At 39.6% G+C, this 19,785-nt stretch overlaps 1 protein-coding gene across 1 annotated transcript in view; it reads right to left on the reverse strand.

The window, feature by feature from the left end:
• Positions 1-6,955: 6,955 nt before the first annotated feature.
• Positions 6,956-19,785, reverse strand: part of LOC145403350 (uncharacterized) — a 75,333-nt gene continuing 62,503 nt past the window's right edge. The window contains exons 6-7 of the mRNA XM_080275139.1: positions 7,816-7,923; positions 6,956-7,650 (exon numbers count right to left, since the gene is read on the reverse strand). Of these exons, the coding sequence (XP_080131265.1) occupies positions 7,355-7,650; positions 7,816-7,923 (404 nt within the window). The 3' untranslated portion in view covers positions 6,956-7,354. The remainder of the gene's footprint in view (positions 7,651-7,815; positions 7,924-19,785) is intronic.

Consider the following 19,785-nt stretch of genomic DNA (forward strand, 5'->3'; position numbering starts at 1 on the left):
GATCAAACTGGTTGGAGGTATCAGTATGTAATGAAAAGTTTGTAACATCCCGAATTTTACCCTATTAGTCAAAGGACTGACTGTCTGGAATGTGCATATAGAGCACATCTGTAATGAATACTGAAAAAAAAAATCTGTGCATGTGGTTATGCCTGTAAAGTGGAGCCAGGATTCTGGAGGTCTGAATGATTACCTTATTATAACTTACATTCCACTGGATAACCTGTTGATTATTCTACCACTTGTATGCTTTCTCTTTCTGGATATTAATACCATTTCTGAATACAACTTCATTCTGTCTTTGGGTGGGAAACTCAGGATGATTATGTAAATTATAAGTTGTCTTGGTTACATTTCCAAGGTTAGTATGACACTGTGTCTCAATTTTTTTACTGCATTTTTTCAAGCATAAGCTTGATTTAAAAATTATATGGTACCATCATTTACTCCTGACTGATTATCTGAAGCTTTATTATAAATGCACTGTCATCATAAAACTTATTTAAACACAATACAATACACATGAACACATATCTTTGTATTAAAAAAGATTCATCAGGAGCAGTCAATAAAATGCAAATGAAACAGTCTGTCATTACTGGATACATTCAATAGTATACTGGATAAAGGATACCTGTATAAAGTTTCTGAATCTTAGGTCTTCCTTGTGCTGAGAAAAAAAATTATATTGTGCAACATATAATATGATAAGAGTTGTATCACACAAAATTATAGTCAACACTATACTCCTTTTACACTTCAAAACTGTACGGATTCTCAATGATAATCTAAATTCTACAAAAAGAACTACAGATACTTCACTGTAGGACTGATAGTGTTTGCATAGCAGGGTCTCGTTGGTACTGTAAACTGGAAACTTATCTTTAGTTTTCCTGTATGACTGTGGTATCCAACAACATGAAGTTATCAAGGCATGTAACTAACCTCATTAATCTATGCCACATTAGACTGGAGTGTAATCTGTGTTAAGCACTGGTACCTACTAGGTGTGTGGTGAATTTCATGACCATAATTATAAATTTTTCCTGGACCATAGAAGGTACTATTGTCAACAAAAGTCCTGTCAGCTCTCTTACATTTCTCTCCAAACACTTTGACAATAAGTCTCTTGTATCAAAAGTAGCTGAAACTGGTGACACTGATCAGTGTCAGTTGTTACATATTTGCTTGACTAATTTTCAAAGCCCTTTGCCAGAGAGACAGGAAGAAAGCAGGGCAACTGTTGCTGATACTATATACTGAAAAAAATTTCTGATTTATAGTTAGCTTGAATTTTGAGTTTTCCTGAAAGACTTTACTGGTGGTTCAAACAACCACCAAATAATACCTAAACTCTAAGCAACCTCTGTGAAGAATAGCATAAATGATTGGTTACAAAACTAAGATTCCTTTACACATATATAAGAAGATTCATTTACATTTCTTTGAGAAAATATGTCTGTAACAATAAATCCATTCATTTTTTATCATAGAAATGAGTATGCAATGTTGTCTTGAACTACCAAGTTTGGATACAATTCTTAAGAAGTACAGTCTGTCCTTGTCTAACAGCTTATTGCTTCCGCACCCCTACCATGTTAGAGAAATTTTGTGTTACAGGGACTCTAGAAACCCCCTATATCCTTCTGCATCCCTGCCCAAAGTCCACTTTTTCCCCCCCTTGTGGTGAAATTTTTTTTACCCCCCCCTCCCCCCCTCCATTTTAACCTCCTAGAAAGCATTAATATGGTTCAAAAAATTATAAAGAATATTATTACAGTTAAAAGCAACATTTTATTTACCTTATGGGAGGATAAGACAAGACATACTATGCCAGAGAGGAGGTCGAGGGTAGTTCAAAAGTGAGAATGCTGAAGCATGATTAGCTGGGAGGTATATGATTCCCATTGGCAAGGCAACACTCCTATGATTCAACTCATCACCGACCACATGGTTAAAAAAACTGTGTCAGCTTCATCAATGGCCACGTCAGAAGCGATATTGCTTCCAGAAAATTGTACAGTGTTAGACCATTTTCGTGTTAGGGAATACTGTTTTAGACGAGGATAGACTGTACATAATACACCTACCATGGTTTTAGAGTTTGGGGGGGGGGGGGGGAGCCCTAGCTATCTTCTTGAATTGTATATCCACACATTTTCCCTGTACCATATCTTATCACATATTAAGTAACTTCCCCAAATACAGTACTATGCTTTGTTCATTAACGCCATTGAAAGAATACAAATTACACTGTACAGTAGACTCTCAAAAATGTGCAGCTAATGCAACCAAGAAGTTTACCAAGCAAATCGAAAGATGCACATCTTGCAACTGAATCTCATGTTATATGGCTAATTAGTATGGTGAAATCCCCAAAAATTTCCAGTCTCCCCCTATGGCCCTTTTGAAAATTTTTTACCCCCTCACCCTGATCAGACTTAACATTCACTGAAGCACACATACAAACCCTGGGAATATCACTAGGTATAAAAAAAGGTGTTAATTCAAGTGAACGAAGTGGTAAATAAGAAGTCATCACTTACTATTATAGGAGACAGAGCAATGTTTGGTTGAAGGGGAAGGAGGTACCTTCACCTACCTAGAGGTAGGTAGGTAAGTAGGTGAAAAACTATTTTGACAGCATACAGTAATGCAATGAAAAACTTGGTTGAAAGGAGAAAATGCATAGTGGATGGTGGTGGTGACAGTGAGGTGAAAGATGAGTGGCAGAAGGAGAGAGAGAGAGAATGTGTGTGTGTGTGTGTGTGTGTGTGTGTGTGTGTGTGTGTGTGTGTGTGTGTGTGTGTGTGTGTGTGTGTGTGTGTGTGTGTGTGTGTGTGTGTCTCTCTCTCTCTCTCTCTTTCTCTCTCTCTCTCTGTTGGGGGGATTGACTTCTGTTATCTTTCTGCACTTTTTTTTTTTTTTTTCGCTCCATGTTTATTGGGCTGGGTCAGGGTTTATCTTTCTACTCGGCGGTTAGTGCAAATCAGGCCTGCATAAACTGAGGGTCTACTGTACCTAATGTATGCCATGCTCCTCCTGAATAAACATCAAAATAATGCCCCTCTCCTTCATGTGAAAAATGGAAGGTAACAGTGAAGTGTCACAGCTAATATATCTCAGACAATATACAAATACACATGAGTCCCTTAACATTCACTATAAAAACTGCACACTACATGACCTGAACGCTGCCTAGCACAACAGAACCCTACATTACCTACAGGTTATGAAAGCAGTCAAGCAACTTTGGTTTGCTCTCCCTTTAGTAGATTTTTACAAGCTGTCAACCTTCACGCAACCCCAACACTTATAAACTGTTAGTTTCTAAATACAAGTGTGACAGATGTAAGGTACCAACGCAAACAAGATTCAAGTGATAGCTTTTATTCCTGATGTTTGATCACTAATGTCATCTTCAGAGTAATGAACCAAGTGGGAAACAGAGCAGCTTACATATACTTCATGTGGATCAATCACAGGGCAAGTAGCAGTCCCACCTGATTCACTTGGCCCATGAGAGATGTAAATAAGTTACTATGTTTCCCACTATGTTCATTTCTCTGAAGACACGCTTGGTGATGAAATGTCAGGAAAAATAGCCAACTCTCATATCTTGCTTCCTCTGTTACTGTACACCCATCTATCCAAAATGAATATACAAATGTGATGACAACCATAGTCAAGATTACATTATACACCATTTGTGTCTATTATACTAGTACTCTTAGACTGTGAATATTAAGTAGGTAAAACTGTGCTGAACTATCCAACCCTTTTGTCACCTCTGCCTTTTTCCCCATCGTACATTAATTATAGCACTACTACTGTATAGTATATATCTCTTCTAGTATTCTAACAATACTGCCTGTCATTTTGTATCTTCTGATTTATAATGAGATATTCTTGCACCTTCTCTCCTAATTCCATTCCTTCTCTCATTTCATTTATCTGAAAGGCTTTGTACATGCTTGCACATGTCAGCCTTTTTCACATGGTGGCTCTCCACATTATACAGTCTCTGGTATCATCTACAATAGTTCCCTTAACATTCAGATCATTTCTTAGGATATCTTAAGTCTCCCTGTATTAACCTCTTGGTGCTGCACCCTCTACAATCACACTCACAGACCCTTTCACCCAATGTTCATTCTTCATTCTCTCCTAAATCCAAGCTCAATTGCAAAGCTGACTCAATGTCAAAAGAATACTGTATGAAGCTTGCACCTCATCTCTACACAATAAAGAACACTTAACAATCAATTCCACCAAATTCAGAAAATCCAGCAATTACTGATTCATTTCACTCCCTCAGATCTTCAAAACATATTTTCTGTCTCGTGATACTGCAAACAATTAGCATAGTGTAAACAGAGTTTGATATTAATGAATCCTAAGAATCTGACAGATGGTTGTTATGTAAGGTGACTAACCCTTTCTATACAATGTGCAATGAGTTTTAATTTTATTGTTATTACCTCCAGATGAGTTTACTACTGTAGGCTTCAGAGGGACTTTGTAACTGGAGAGATGAAGTACAGGCTTCATCAACTTTGCCAATATCAGAGGTCTTTCCTAACTTGAAACAAATTCATCTGGAGGGAGGTAAGAATAAACTGAAAAACAGATCACTTGTGTGAGGGGGTTAATGGATTGCACTGAAACAATTTACGTGTGTGTAAAAGATCATGGCTCCTTCACTTCAGCCTTCAAATTTTCATCAGTTACTGTATTTCAAGATTTTCTTTACCTGTATATCATAAATTTCAACTGTACATTTTTCATCCCTTATGGGATTAAGGGCTATAGATAGATCCCCCCCCCCCAATCCTCAACTTTACTGTATCCTTATAATCTTCATCCTGTTCATATCCTACCCTAATTGCTAATTTATATCTTTGAAATAATTATCGAGGGTGTTCTCAGTTTCTTACAATTTATAAACTTTTTTGCGTCCATTCTTTACTTGCATCCTTATATTGTGCCCCCATATTTCTCATTCATCATTTCTCTTCATTAGATTTCCTTACACTCCCTCATCTTCCTTCCAGCATACTTTTGTTTTTCTGAACAGACGCCTCCTCTCCAACATCGTTTACCTACCATTCAATATGTTCCCAAATATAATAATTTTCTCTGTCTTTACTCCATTTACATTAGTTTCTCTCTCTCCCTTTCCACATCTTCATTCCTTTTCTTGCTAAATGCACACTACTCCTACTCTATAACCATTTTCTACCCTAGCATTATCCTATTCACCCCATTCTTGTCACAAATACTGGCTGTGTGTGTCACATCCTTCAATTTATTTTCTATACTTACTCTCCTAACCCTCCTTCCATCAATCTTCCCTCCTCATAAAAATAAACTACTCTCAAACAATTTTTACCATTCTACATGTTCCCAGCCATCATTGTATCACCCCATTCTTTTCAATATTACTGGATTTTTTTTATCATTCCCTTTACATCACTTTCACTCCTGCTTCCCTCATCTTACACACTCTTAATCAGAGCCCCCACAAAGTCCTGAAAGTTGCCAGTGTTCGCTGGATCACTAAACAGCGTGGGATCACTACCCGCTCAGTGCTGGTGAACCTTCCTTTATAAAAATCGGGATTATTATTCATGCATAAAGTAGTACACCAGTATTCTATTAATCTTAGATATTATACGGGTGCACTAAATGAGATGTACGCTGAAAAGCTCTTCACAGAGTTTATTAAAAACCATGAAAGCTTACTGTGTATGTTTGCATTCAGCACTTTTTTACCATGTGTTATGAATCTCAGTTGTTGGAAAAACTTATCATACAGTTTCCAAAGATTGTAATCTATCATTTGGCAAATCCTGACATGCTTCCATCCACTATACACTTAATGATATTAAGAAATGCATGGTCGAAATCGCACAGGGCCGAGATCAGCGATCCGAATTTTTAAAGGCATGGTATTCTTCTTGCAAATAAGGAAATGTCTCAGTTCATTTTTCCACATATTTTAGCTGCACCATGGACCATGGCACTCTATTTTCTGGATTCATCAACTGATTTGAAAAGGCACGAGTGACAGGTGTGGTGTATCAGTGCCGTCCTGGGTCCCTGGCAGTGGGCACACAAACTACGCTGTGCTACGCATGAGAAAACCCCTCCACATGAGCTCAGTGGGTTTATAATATGATCTTCAATTGTTTAAGTACCATATTTCCTTCATTTGTTATGTATGATACAATTTCGTTATATCCATTTACCATTTTTCCATAGAGATGTACATCCAACACCTAAGACCATGATAGTGATCAATACTTAGGTAACATATTAATAACTGCATGCAGACTGTCCCTAAACTGAGACAGACACAACTGATAACCTTCCATTTCTATTATACAATAAGCCCTCACTATAACAGACTAATTGGGCCCCAAACCATTCCGAAAAATGCAAAATTCCAATCAAGTGACATCCAGACTTCCCCCTGCTAACCCTGACTTTTTCCGATATATCAGATATTAGTCCTGATCACACGAAAGGTTTTTAAACTGTTTTGATTACCGCTGCGGTACTGTGTTATAACTTCACTACATTAATCAAATGGTATAATATATATAATAGTACTGTACTGTACACTGATAAACATGTCTTTTATTTACCTTATTGTGTTGAACATTGCTGAAGTGGTCAGGCAGTCTGGACTGCTTCTGGCTTTATCGGACTTTTTCAGATATATAGGAATTTAGTCCAGTAGCTCCTCGATTCCGATAAAACTGAATGCCGGTCTACTGAAGTCCACTACATTGAGGTTTTACTGTATTTTGATAAATAAGCAATTTTTTCTCAAGTATTATATGTAGATAAATCAATGAATATCCTATTTTCAGTCAAGTAAAACAAGAATTGTATAACAGAAGGTAATTCAAGTTGACCACACTTCTGCATTTTACATTACGTCTGATGAGCAGTGGCTTCTTTTTCCAGTTTGTGGGGACTCCAATTATACACACACTTCTCTTCCTCTCCAGCACTCTATCATAACCTAACCCTTCTCTCCATACCATTATCCTCACCCACAAGCTTGTTACATCTAAACTCTCTCTTTATCACTCCTTTACAAAAGTTTTCCAATCTCACTTCCACCAAACTTTCTTCATAAATCCACACACCTCCTCGGTGCATCACCATTTTCCAAGGTATCATTACCTTTCTTATCCTCTTCTTGTTCCGACTCTCCAAATCACACCCTCTCACACTTTTTTCTTTACAAACACACTCCTCTCTACCACTGCATCATTATGAACTCTTTAACATGCTGCCTATTGTAATCCCATTTTTGTTGTATCTACTGTACTGGTCATCCTTATCGCTCCCCCTCATCATCATCCTTCTTGACATCCCCATCACCACCACCATCCCCACCACCAGCCAGGAGGGCGATGGCTGCCTCCCGTTCATCAATTTCCTCGAAGGACGAGCCTGTATTCGCGTCGCTCTCCTCCCCACCCAAAGACCCTGATTCTGCAGTGTCGACAGCTTCAGTTGGTTCAGCAGGGGTGGGAGTGGCAGGAGTAACTGGAGGAGTAGGAGGGGGCATGGGAGCAGGTGGAGGAGGCATCTGGGTAGCAGGAGGGGAAAATGGGGGAGTTGAGGCAGTGGCTGCAGGAGAGGGAGGTGCTGGAGCAGCAGAAACAGAAGGAGAGACTGGAACAGGAGGAGGAGGAGGGGTTGCAGCAGCTGCAGAAGGAGGGGGAGGAGTTGCAGCAGCTGCAGGAACAGGAGAGGGTAGGGTAGGAGGAGGAGGAGGAGGAGGAGCAGCAGCAGCAGCGGCAGCAGTAGGGGGTGTTTGAGGTGGTGGCATAATATCCGCTTGAGCAGGAGCAGGGGCATGGGTGGGAGTTGGGGCTGGGGTAGGATTCTCTGCCACATCATCTGTGTGGGAGAAGATGCAAGTAAGTACAACATGACTGCAATAAGAGTGGACTTCAGATCCGCACTACAGACACTGACAGTACAGTAATGTTAGTAGATGCAGTGTTAATCAATAAAAAAATACACAGTAAATAACTCAAAGTATACACAGTAAATAACTCAAAGTCAAATGGCCACCCTTTATGGGATTATGGCATAGATAGTACCTGACAGTTTAAAAATTAACATTCCATGGCCAACTAGCTACATATAACCAGGATGTGTTGCCATAATTCAAAATCAATAAACTTAAAATTAAAAATCATGAATGAAATCAGATAACATGCAAATTGAGAGAGAGAGAGAGAATGATGATGGCAATAAAAAAAAAAATAATAAGTATTACAAGAGTAGCTAATAATACTGTATAATAATATCACCAGAAATCCTAAAACATTTTACAGGTTACTGAACAACAAATAATTTTTTATTGTCATAAGCAACCATCTACAGTACCTAGGCTACAAGAAGCAGTAAACTCTGTACAGTATATGACCAAACTGTACACATGACAACATATACATAAAACATCAGATTTAGCACAAATTACGGGAAACAGTAATGTGGCTACAACTGTCCCATGAAAAGTAAAGTTCTCATAAAATTATTAGTGTATATAACTGACCCATTTAATTTCTCTCTAAAGTTAAGGTATATGACAAGCACATTTCAGTGGGAGGCAACTTTCAAAGCACACAGTACTGTACTATGCAAGTGCTCAAAACATACACACTGACTTCAAACAGCCTGTACATACATAAATTACATGCAAATAACAATACATTTATGGGGAAATGATCGGACTTAAAAAAAAAAAAAAAAAAAAAAAAAAAAAAAAAATCTTACTGAACCACCACCAACACTAAATACCTTAGTAACTGATGCAGTGGATTATTCTCATCTATTAATTTTTCAAAAATATGCATTGCTCAGCTACGACTTGACTGCATGAACAATTTTGTTAATGCATGATGCTGTATCCTCATATCTACCCTAATGACCCCACCCCATCCCCACAATAGTAAATTAATGTTGGTTTGTCCAAGAAATTACAGTACAGCTGAGTAATGGTTTGCTGTTATCATGAGGTATCTCCAGTAAGCTAGTGTGTTGAGAGAGGGAATACTTTCAGTAATTTATATTTCATGTATGTACTATACTACAATGTACATCCACAATATAACAAACTAATTGGTACCAAAACCTTGACGTTAATGCTGAACACCACACTGTTCAGTAATTTCCCAGGCATCATGGCTTATAACGAACATAAATAGTTAAATACAGAGTGTTGTTTGGCCGTACAGTCATACACAATAACATATAGCTAGGTCTAAATGGCTCTTTCTTAATAAATACTCTATTTATGGCTCCTCTCATGATGCTGGTCACCCAGCGACTGATGCAGCGTTCTGCTGGATGCAGAGGAGTGTGTGTGTGTGTGTGTGTGTGTGTGTGTGTGTGTGCGTGGAGACACCACATTGGTCTGTGTTACCAACACGTCCGTTATTCTTTCACCAAATGAAATTCATTAAGGGGGACGCCCACTTTTTACTCTTGAGGGGCAGGTAATTTTTAAGGTATCATAACCATTTTTGGCACAGTTATAGGGGTCCATTAGTAGTTAAAACTGATACCAAAATAAATCGGATATGTCTAATAGTTTTCGAGTTATGGCCAATTTTGTGTCGAAATTTTCGTAAAAAATAGTCAAAGTAATACACTATCTAGACATACCAAGATGTTTTTATCGTAATTTCCTTAGGACACATTGCATATCAACACTATTACTATAATTGTGCGCTAGGGATTTCATTTACCTGCTCTAGTTTCGAAATTAGGGCATTAGGAAATTAGTGTAATTAGAAAATTATTTTTTTTTGCTAAATTTCGGACTTTGAGTACTTCGTGTGAACGAACAGAGAAGATTAGGGGAAAATCCCGGCGTGTATTTATTGTATTTTTTACGCTGATTCCAATGGTATCATTAGTTTTTATGTAGGTGCATTGGTTCTCGAGTTAATAGACTCGAAAGTGCTATAACTTACATTTTGAGAAAATCGCTGTCAAAGATTTTCGAAGGTTTTGAACACGTATACCGTGCGTTTTAGTAAAGATAGGTTTATGAAATTGCTAGTAGAGGTACTATACACTATTCTCATTGTATATGAAACATGGATTTACACATATAGGCAAGTAAATACAAGGTACAGGCAAGAATGTGCTGATATACTGACTGGCACCTGGTCCCCTCATACTAAGTATAGCCCTCGATTAGAAAGTTATTGTTTCTAACAAAAGAATTCACGTAATATGATAGTATAAGGGTATCATGGGTCGCCCCTCCCACTCATTGTAGCCAGGATTGTCATATTAGAAGGCCCCAGGACTGTAAAATTCATCGTCATCATCATCGGGTGTCTTTCGTTTCTGGCGGGTGTTGGTCCTCCGAGGGGTGCTGGTCCTCACGCACTCTGGAGATATTGAAGGTTAGCTAGCTTATTATCAGTGACTCCAAAACCAAGGTGTGCTAGCAAATAAGCCGCCTCATAGCCAAAGTTGTGTTCTAGGGACACCTGGTGAGCTAGAAATGTGACACGTCGAAGGCCAACATACTTGGACTTTGAGGTCTTCATCCATAGCTTGTGATGAATGCTCTCGTTGGGATTTTGGGTCCGTCCTTTCAGGCATCTACTAAGCAGTTTCTCATCAGTCAAGTCCAGGTAAACCTGTTTCACCATCTTCCTTTCCTCGTCTGACAACTTGCTCAGGTATCCAGGCTTATCACTGTGTTTGCGACATGGCTGGGTCTTGTCTGCCTCCCACCTCTTGTAAAAACACCAAGAATCATAATCAGGAGGAGAGGTAGGTGTTGTGGAGAGGTAGGTGTTGTGCCTGATGTAGAAGGTTGTGAGGGAGGTTTGGTGGGAGGTGTAGGCGGGATGGGTGATGGTGGGCGTGGCAGGACATCTGTCATGCGTAGCTGTTGTAGGCGTAATGCACGCATTCTAGCATTCTTGGCAGGCTTCTTTGGCATCTTAGCTGAAGCTGTTGGTATGCCCAAAAGAGAATAGAAAAATATATCAAGTAAGGTGCGAGTGTCAAGGGGAATGATTGAGACGTGGGGCATAGACCTACTCTGGACAGGGGCTCACCCGGCACTGAATGATGTTCTCTCTCTTCGTGACAGATGACAGTGTGAGGGAGGGATTGCCAAATGTTACTAGACAGAAGGCTGTAGTGATAAATACATACGTTTTTGTCAATATAAAACAACTGTCAGAGTATTTGGGATGGCAAACAACTTTGCAAACAATATGTTGGTTATAAACACGTTTCTGGCGTGCGTATTAGCTCGAGTTACCTTCAAATAAGCCTGAATTTACCAGCTTTAGAATGGGTTTTCACCCTTATGACTCCTCATGAGGTTAGAGGGGGTGTTAGACTACCCCCTGGATGGCATAACAGAAAACGGCCAACATCATCGAAAATTAGCCTAAAAAGGTGGTCGGCCCCCTTAAATGAACATACAGTGCTCGTCAGAAGTATGGAGCGCCCTGCGTCCCTCCTGAGAAACAAACCTTTCAACATTGAAAAAACATATAAATAATGCATTTTATTTACCTTTAGTGCTTCGTAGGGTAGCCTTTACGTTTCTTCACGGACCTGAGACGTCTTGGAAGTGAAAGGGTGAGGCTCCTGAGGTGCTGGAGCGGTATTTTGTCCCAGGAGTCACGAATGGCGGCTTCCAGCTTAGGCAGAGAGCTTACGTCCTTCCCTTGGAGACTCTTCTTTACGAGGTACCAGAGGTTTTCAATCGGGTTGAGGTCTGGGCTATTTCCTGGCCAGTCTGTCATGAATGATACCTCGCAGTCACGAAGCCAATTGGTGACCGATTTGGCCTTGTGAGCAGGTGCACCGTCCTGCTGAAACACTCGTGCACCTGCTAGCTCGAAGGAGTCTGGTAAATGATCACACAGAAGCTCCAGGTAAACATCCTGATTCACTCTGAGGTTCTTGGGAAGTACAACAAGCTTCCCCAAACCCTTCCCTGAAAAACAACCCCATACTATGAGTGAATCAGGATGTTTAACTGTGCTTTCTACATACCGTGGGTCAAGTGGGTCACTACCTTTGCATGCTCCTCTGTTACAGGTAACACTAAACGTTGCCTCATCAGACCACAACACTGACAACCATTGCTCCTCACCCCAATTTAGATATTTATTAGCAAAGGCAAGCCTACGAATTCTCTGGCTGCTAGAGAGAAGAGGCTTTTTCACAGGCCTGTGACTTGTGTAACCAAGCTCATGCACCCTACGAGACACTGTTCTCACTGACACCTCACCAAACACTTCTGGGTTGCTCTCCTTAATTTTCCTTGCACTCACATGAGGATTAAACTCCACTGCACGTTTTAAAACATTAACAGACCTTGGGGAAGTTTTCCTAGGCCTACCAGACCTCGGTTTCTTTGTGGGAACTTCACCACTGTTTTCCTCCCGAAACCGCGCACACCAACGACGCACTGTCGATCGTGCCACACCAACCAATTCACTAATTTCCTTTGTCTGGTGGCCTGCCTCCTTTAGAGCAATGATCTGGGATATGATTTCACTCGATAGTTCACGGGTAGGTGCCATAACAAAGTTTTGAAGGCCAAAACACTGCGGGACACTCGGTAAAAAATGGCGCAATTTGAGAGGGACACTCGGCGGAGTTCCTCTCTCTCAGGCAGCCCGTGGGCGACTGAGGCGGGAACCAACCAGCGCGTCAGAAGGCCCCAGGCTACCGTGACGTCATGCTCGGAGCTCAAACTTGTGGCTCAATTCTTACCCCCAAAAATGGGTGATTCTTTTTTGGCCATAAGTATTGCGCGCCCGGCGGACAACGCTGAATACTTCTGACGAGCACTGTACTGTTTGGCAAGCTCAAGGTGGTCATTAAACCGAAATTCATTAAGAGAGCGTTCGACATGTCGAGGGTTTAACGTAATGTACAGTGAGCGCCAATAGTCGTGTCGCGGTTTTGTCCGAAGATATGTAACTCGTGAAACATTATGAACCCTCCGTATGACAGATGGCAGAATATACCAGACGTTTAGCCCGCCAGCGTATGTTTTCATCAAATTTCACGACACGACTATTGGCACTCACTGTACAGTACACAGCTATGGTAGATGAGGACACCCACTATCCGTTTACATGATGTTATGCTGCTTTCGTGTGGCTACACTTGGTGATAAGCCAAACATGGCATGCCCTTGTTATATGACTGGGATGCGTTTATAAAAATCCAATCATGTAACAATTCATCATATAATGAATTTTTAACATCAAAGTGACCACATAAGCAAGAAAATGATTGTATAACAAGATATCAGGCATCATAGTGATTATGTAAGCAATAATACTGTAAATCATAAAAAATGCGCTAAAATGTCATAAATGTACAGTGCTCCCTGAACATCCACAGAGGTTAGGTAACACCCACATATGTTAAAAATCCACGGATATCTGCTGCCCCCCTTAAAAACACCCCTGGACCCCACATTTCCTTATATAAATAAAGAAAAACCTATGTGCATGCTTACAACCACTCTAATACAAAAACACTAAAAAAGTTAAAAATAATGAATACTACTGGATGGCCTCTTCTGACTACTTGTCCAAGCTCCCTCCTCCAACCTCCACGTCACTGACATTGCCAACAACAAAAACAAATCTTCTGTAGGTAACAGCACCCCCCATTTCCTATGTACTGTACATGTACTCTCCATGATGTAGATCTGCTGAATCTTGGCTTCTGTAGATACCTTAACCCTTTGGCTGCAGCGGCTGTGATGACAATGTACTGACTGTGCTCATTGTAGAGAAAGAAAAAAAAAGATTGTGTGTTTTCAACTCATGTTTTAACCCACTTATCATTAATCTTGAGAGCTAAAATTTTTGTCAGACAAACGTCAATCTTTCTACTATCGTTTGCAACAAACTGCATGACCGTAGGCACTCCAAGCAAGGAGAATGAGTTCAGAGAATACAAGGTGTGTTTTGACTGTCTGTTGCAGGAAATAGCCCAGGGAGGCAGAAATTTCCACCAAAATACAAGATTTTTTCCATACAAAATAGGGTTATGGCTCATCACAGTAATTGCAATAATAATAAAAATAAAACATTTCTAGCCAGTCTCCTATGATTTTGTTAAGGTATTCCAGTGTGTACATTAGGCTTTACCGAAACAGTAATGATGTGAGGAAAATCATTACAAACTTTATCAAACTTCATGAATGACTTGTATTACCACTTACTTTTATAAAGCTTATTGATATAATGTCATGAGTCATTTCATAGCATAGCTGCACAGTTTGCAACCGCAAAAATGTTCGCTAGCTAATGCGCTTAGCATCATGACTTCTCTGATTATCACAAAAATATGACAAATATTCCCATCTCCAAAAGTAGTGAAATTCTCGGTGTCTCACTTAACAATACCCTCAGCTGGACCTCTCATGTCAGATCACTTGCTATAACTGGCTCAAAGAAACTTGGACAATTGTACAGAATTGTCCAGAGTCCGTAACTTCTTCACTGAAGGGCAGTTAACTATAATTTATAAGAGTCATGTATGCTCTCAGCTTGAATACTGCTCACCCTTGTGGAACTAAGGTGGAGAGGTTGCATTAAAACAACCAGACAAAATTCAGAACAAAGCTGTTAGAATTATTAATAACCCTGCTATTACTAATAAACTACCTCCCCTACAAGTAAGAAGGAATGTTGCCTCCCTTGCATTATTTTACAGATATTTTTATAGCAAATGCTCAGATGAAGTTGCATCCATTGTGCCACCTCTCCATGCCTTCCCTCGTGCTACACGGGCATTTGGTAGCGCTCGTGATTGGAATATCACTCAGCCATACTGCAGAACTTCTGCCTATCAGAATTCTGTCATTCCCTGAACTGCATCTCTCTGGAATTCACTTCTCCAGAGTTGTTTCCCTCAAAACTTCAACCTAGAGCTGTTCAAGTTTAACTGTTACAGATATTTTATGAACAGAGGACACCAGTAATCTGGTGTATGGATTAGTTTTTTTTTTTTTTTTATTCATTTGTTTTTCCTTCTGTTCTGTTATTAAAAAAAAAAAAAAAAAAACTAATTCACAATATAAAATAACACTTCCAGCCACTTGAACAATTTCAGTGCGATTTGGGTGCGTCTTGCTTCGTATTATTTACGAGAGAGAGAGGGGGGGAGGGCAGCAAACTGGTTTAGACCAGCTCATTGAGGGTATGTGTACACATATGCGTGTACAGTACCCTCACGTCCAACATGCATTTGTCCAGCACGATTCGCATCCAGCACAGAGAGCAAAAAATTAGTACGATTTAATATGATTTAAGTACTGTACTGTAAAATGGGTGCATAAGCATAACACTGGCGGAGCTCCGAGAAGTGGGCAAAATCCGCAGAGTTCGCCTCTAGCACGATCACCCCCGGTCCAACACGGTCATGCTGGACGTTCCCGTGACGCTGACAGCCAATCAAAACTTCCGATCAAGTAGCCTCCCCGCCCACTATCGTGATGTCGCCCAAAGAAAAACGCTTCTGCTCTCACATGATGTTTTGTTTAAATTTCTCCCGCCACAGCGCCACTCAGTTGCATAATTCGCATTGGACAGTGCTTTTTTCTCGCTGCACTTTCTGCCCTTGCTACTGCATTTTACCCTGCTCACGATACCTAGGAAGCCTTCTGAGAATCCCAAGAAGTGGCGGCACTTCCCTCAGGCCACCAAGCTAGAATTCATCGAGAGGCAGAAGAAAGGTGAGAGGAATTTCAAAGGATTTATGAGGGAGGTTGAGGAGGAGCAGCAGCCATCCTCCAGGGACCCAGTAGGACTACCTACAGTCTCAGATATCACCTTCCATTCCCAGCAAGCCCACCGGCTAATCACCTTCAATGTCATCAATGTCATGATCATCATTGTCATCATCATCATCATCATCATCCTCACAAGTCGTCAGAGTTCGTCTGCCAAAGTTTCAGGGACAGTGGTGAGTTAACTCTGAATTAAATGGGTATGGTTGTAAGAAGTAGGGGAAAATATGTAGCTGATGACTTGCCCACACTCACGTGGATGAGCGCGAGACACACTCACTCGTGGGAGTCTGTGGAAGCCACCAGGTACATACAGCAAGCTCGTCCCAATGCGTGGGATTCGTTACTAACGTGGTGCGAAACCGCATAAGTTTTAACTACTCCTTATTTTGCTCCCTAGAGCCCCTAAATGTGGTCTTTTGCTGTTATCTGCCATTGGTAATCAATATGAAGCACTTTAAGTGGTTAGAAGGTTTATTTAATGTTATGACTTACAAATACAGTACTGCACAGCAAAACTTCAACATACAAATACGTAAACACAAGGCAACATTCCGATGCCAAAACCAATCGGCGTTGGAATGTTGCCCTGTGTTTATGTATTTGTATGTTGAAGTTTTGCTGTGCAGTACTGTATTTGTAAGTCATAACATTAAATAAACCTTCTAGCCACTTAAAGTGCTTCATATTGATTACCAATGGAATATAACAGCAAAATACCACGTTTAGCAGACCTATGGAGCAAAATGGTTTCAGGACTATTCGCTGTCAAGCCAGTTCACTGTCACAACTATAACAAGACAACATAGACTTTGATGGATCCCCTTGAAATATAGTTATTAAAGTATTGATTAATTAATAATAAGTATATTTATAAAAGTACTGATTAATTAATATAAGTATATTTATAGAATGACGGGGAATCATCCAGAATGTGAATTGTCCTGACGGGGAATCGTCCATGTTTTGACGGAGAATTAACATGACGGCGAATTGTCTCAGAACCCACCGATCGTGGGTAATCATATAAATCAGGTTAACTAGTTACAAGGCTTTATTTAATGCTTTAACTTTCTTTAAGTGCTTTAACTTACAAGTGCATACCAGAATAGTAAATATTTAACTTGCACATACAGTACTGTAGAAAAGCAGTACAGCAAATATTTAACAAATAAAAAAGGTAATATTCCGACACCTATCAGATAAACAGGTTATAAGATTATTTCCTGCTTGAACGTCATTTAATTGTACTTTAACTTGCATATAAACTTACCAGAACAGTAATGTAAATATTTAACTTACAAATACAGTACTGTGGAAAAGCAGTACAGCAAATCATTTCACGTGATCAAAACAAACTGTGCGTGCTGAGCTGATGTTTGAGGATTTGGCCTTTCAAAGGCCTCTCTTGCATAAATTTATGATTTTCGTAATGGTTCTTTAATCTTACGTTGTCTTATACGTATCCCAGCACTAACCGTGTATAATTGCGAGCGTGTTCGTCGAGAACGTGTTCGGGGCGAGTTTACTGTATTTACCCTAACTGAGTACAGTACTGCACTGTACTGTACTGCAGCCATACCCAATCAAAACTAAATTGTTATTAAAGTTTTTTTTACAGTTGGTCTGTTACTATTTGTAATATTTTATGCTGCTTTCAGGTCCCCGATATGGTTTATTAGGTACAGCATGTGTACATTTGCTCACAAGGGGTGATTTGCAGCTGTAGAGGCATTTTGGTGGGGGCGCGCCAAACATTCGTGGAAAATCCACTTTCGTGGGGGTCTGTGTCCCCTAACCCCCGCAGATGTGGAGAGCCTAGTGTGTGTGTGTGTGTATATGTATATATATATATATATATATATATATATATATATATATAGTCATCCCGCCTAAAATGCGCCTTTGCAAAGTGCGTCATGCCTAATGTGCGACGGGGGTCTGACAATAATTAATTATTTAGAAAGTGCATTTGCTACTTTCAGTGTGCAACAGGCATGAAAAACTGAGGTATATATGGTTCTCTTGCAACTCACGAGCATAATTTGTAGCGTGCGACGGGTAAGGGTGGGGCTAGTGAGTACGTGTGATGGGGTGCAGCCGGTGCATGTGTGGTGGCCACAGCAGCAGATCATGACGTAATGTCTGTAGTGTCTGACCTGGACTTTGAGGGTTTTCCTGGAGCAGCAATTGGCATCACCTAACCTAGTGCAAACTAAGATGTGCATTCCATAAAACCGGCCACACAATATTGTGCTTTAAGAGCATTTGTTAATCAATGGTGCAGTTGTCACCAGGGTTGCCATGTGGTATTTTTCATTACCAAATATGAGGCAGTCTGGTAATGAAAAATTTGATCAGTAATGACTCAGAATGATTAATTACCAAAATTTCGATCGGTAATGATTCAGAATGAATAATTACCAAAAATTCAATCGATAATGATTCAGAATGATTCATTACCAAAAGGATTTTTCACATGTATGAGTGTACCGAGGTGGAGACGGTGGATTATTTTTTTGTTTTTCTTTTAATGCAAGAAAGAAGGAACCAAAGGCTAAGAGCCCACAAACTGTTCCTTCCAAGAGAGAAAAAAAAAAATACAAATGAGAGCCAAAACCCCTCCAGTAGTGATGAGAGTGAAAGTGAGAGTGAGGATGAGGCTCGTGCAGAACAGCTGTTGAGTGTTTTGATTCAGCTAGCTTCCGTGGTACTGCCTCGTGTACCACAACAACAATTCCCATTATCTACCCCCTGTACAATGCTGGTAAGGTCTTGAATAATCATAATAAATATACAGAATTACTCTTGCATGTTTCTTTTGTAAGTGTTCCTTTTGTATTTTAGTTAGGGATAGGTATTGGTGAATCAGTATATGAAAATTCAGGATAGGTCGCCCATAAAGCCTTTTTAACATGGGATCCTATGCTTCGCAAAGTGCGACTTCATAAAGTGCGACAGGCTGTGTTGCCCATATTCACCCACGTAATGCGAGATGACTGTATATAAAGTGTATATATATATATATATATATATATATATATATATATATATATATTATATAAATATATATATATATATATATATATATATATATATATATATATACATATATTATATATATACATATATTATATATATAGATATAAACATACATATATATATATATATATATATATATATATATATATATATATATATATATATAAATAAGCAACGTTGGGTCTGGTTAGTACTTGGATGGGTGACCGCCTGGGAACACCAGATGCTGTTGGCATCCCTACGTCAAGTGGGGTTGGTGGAGGATTAGTGCCCCTCCCTGTAAAACAATTAACTCTAAGCCCTTGGCCAACCCGTCTGGGATACATGGCGGCTGGCAATGAATGAATGAATGAATTATATATATATATATATATATATATATATATATATATATATATATATATATACCTGTATACATATATATATAATATATATATTATATATACCTGTATATTATATATATATATATATATATATATATACATATACATGTGGGACTGAAACAGGGGTGTGTGATGTCTCCAAGGCTGTTTAATATATATATGGATGGAGTTGTAAAGGAGGTGCAAGGTAGGGCAGTGGATGTGGGGCTGGCCCTAATGAATGAGGGTGAGATTTGGAAGCTTCCTGTGTTGCTGTTTGCTGATGATACAGTATTGTTGAATGAAGATGAATGGGAGTTGCAAGATTTGGTGAATGAATTTGGGACAGTGTGTAGGAGGAGGAAGCTGAAAGTTAATGTAAACAAAAGTAAAGTTATGGTGTTTGAGAGGAATGAAGTCACAGAGTGTGCAGTGAGGTTGGATGATGAGGATATGGAGAATGTGAGTGCATTCAAGTACCGTATTTCGCGGCATGTAAGACGCAGCATTGTGAAAGACGCACCCTAATTCTGGCAGGGCAGT

Source organism: Coenobita brevimanus, chromosome 60 (genome assembly GCF_032717465.1).
Source record: "Coenobita brevimanus isolate Jiangsu-jjx chromosome 60, ASM3271746v2, whole genome shotgun sequence".
Classification (NCBI taxonomy): domain Eukaryota; kingdom Metazoa; phylum Arthropoda; class Malacostraca; order Decapoda; family Coenobitidae; genus Coenobita; species Coenobita brevimanus.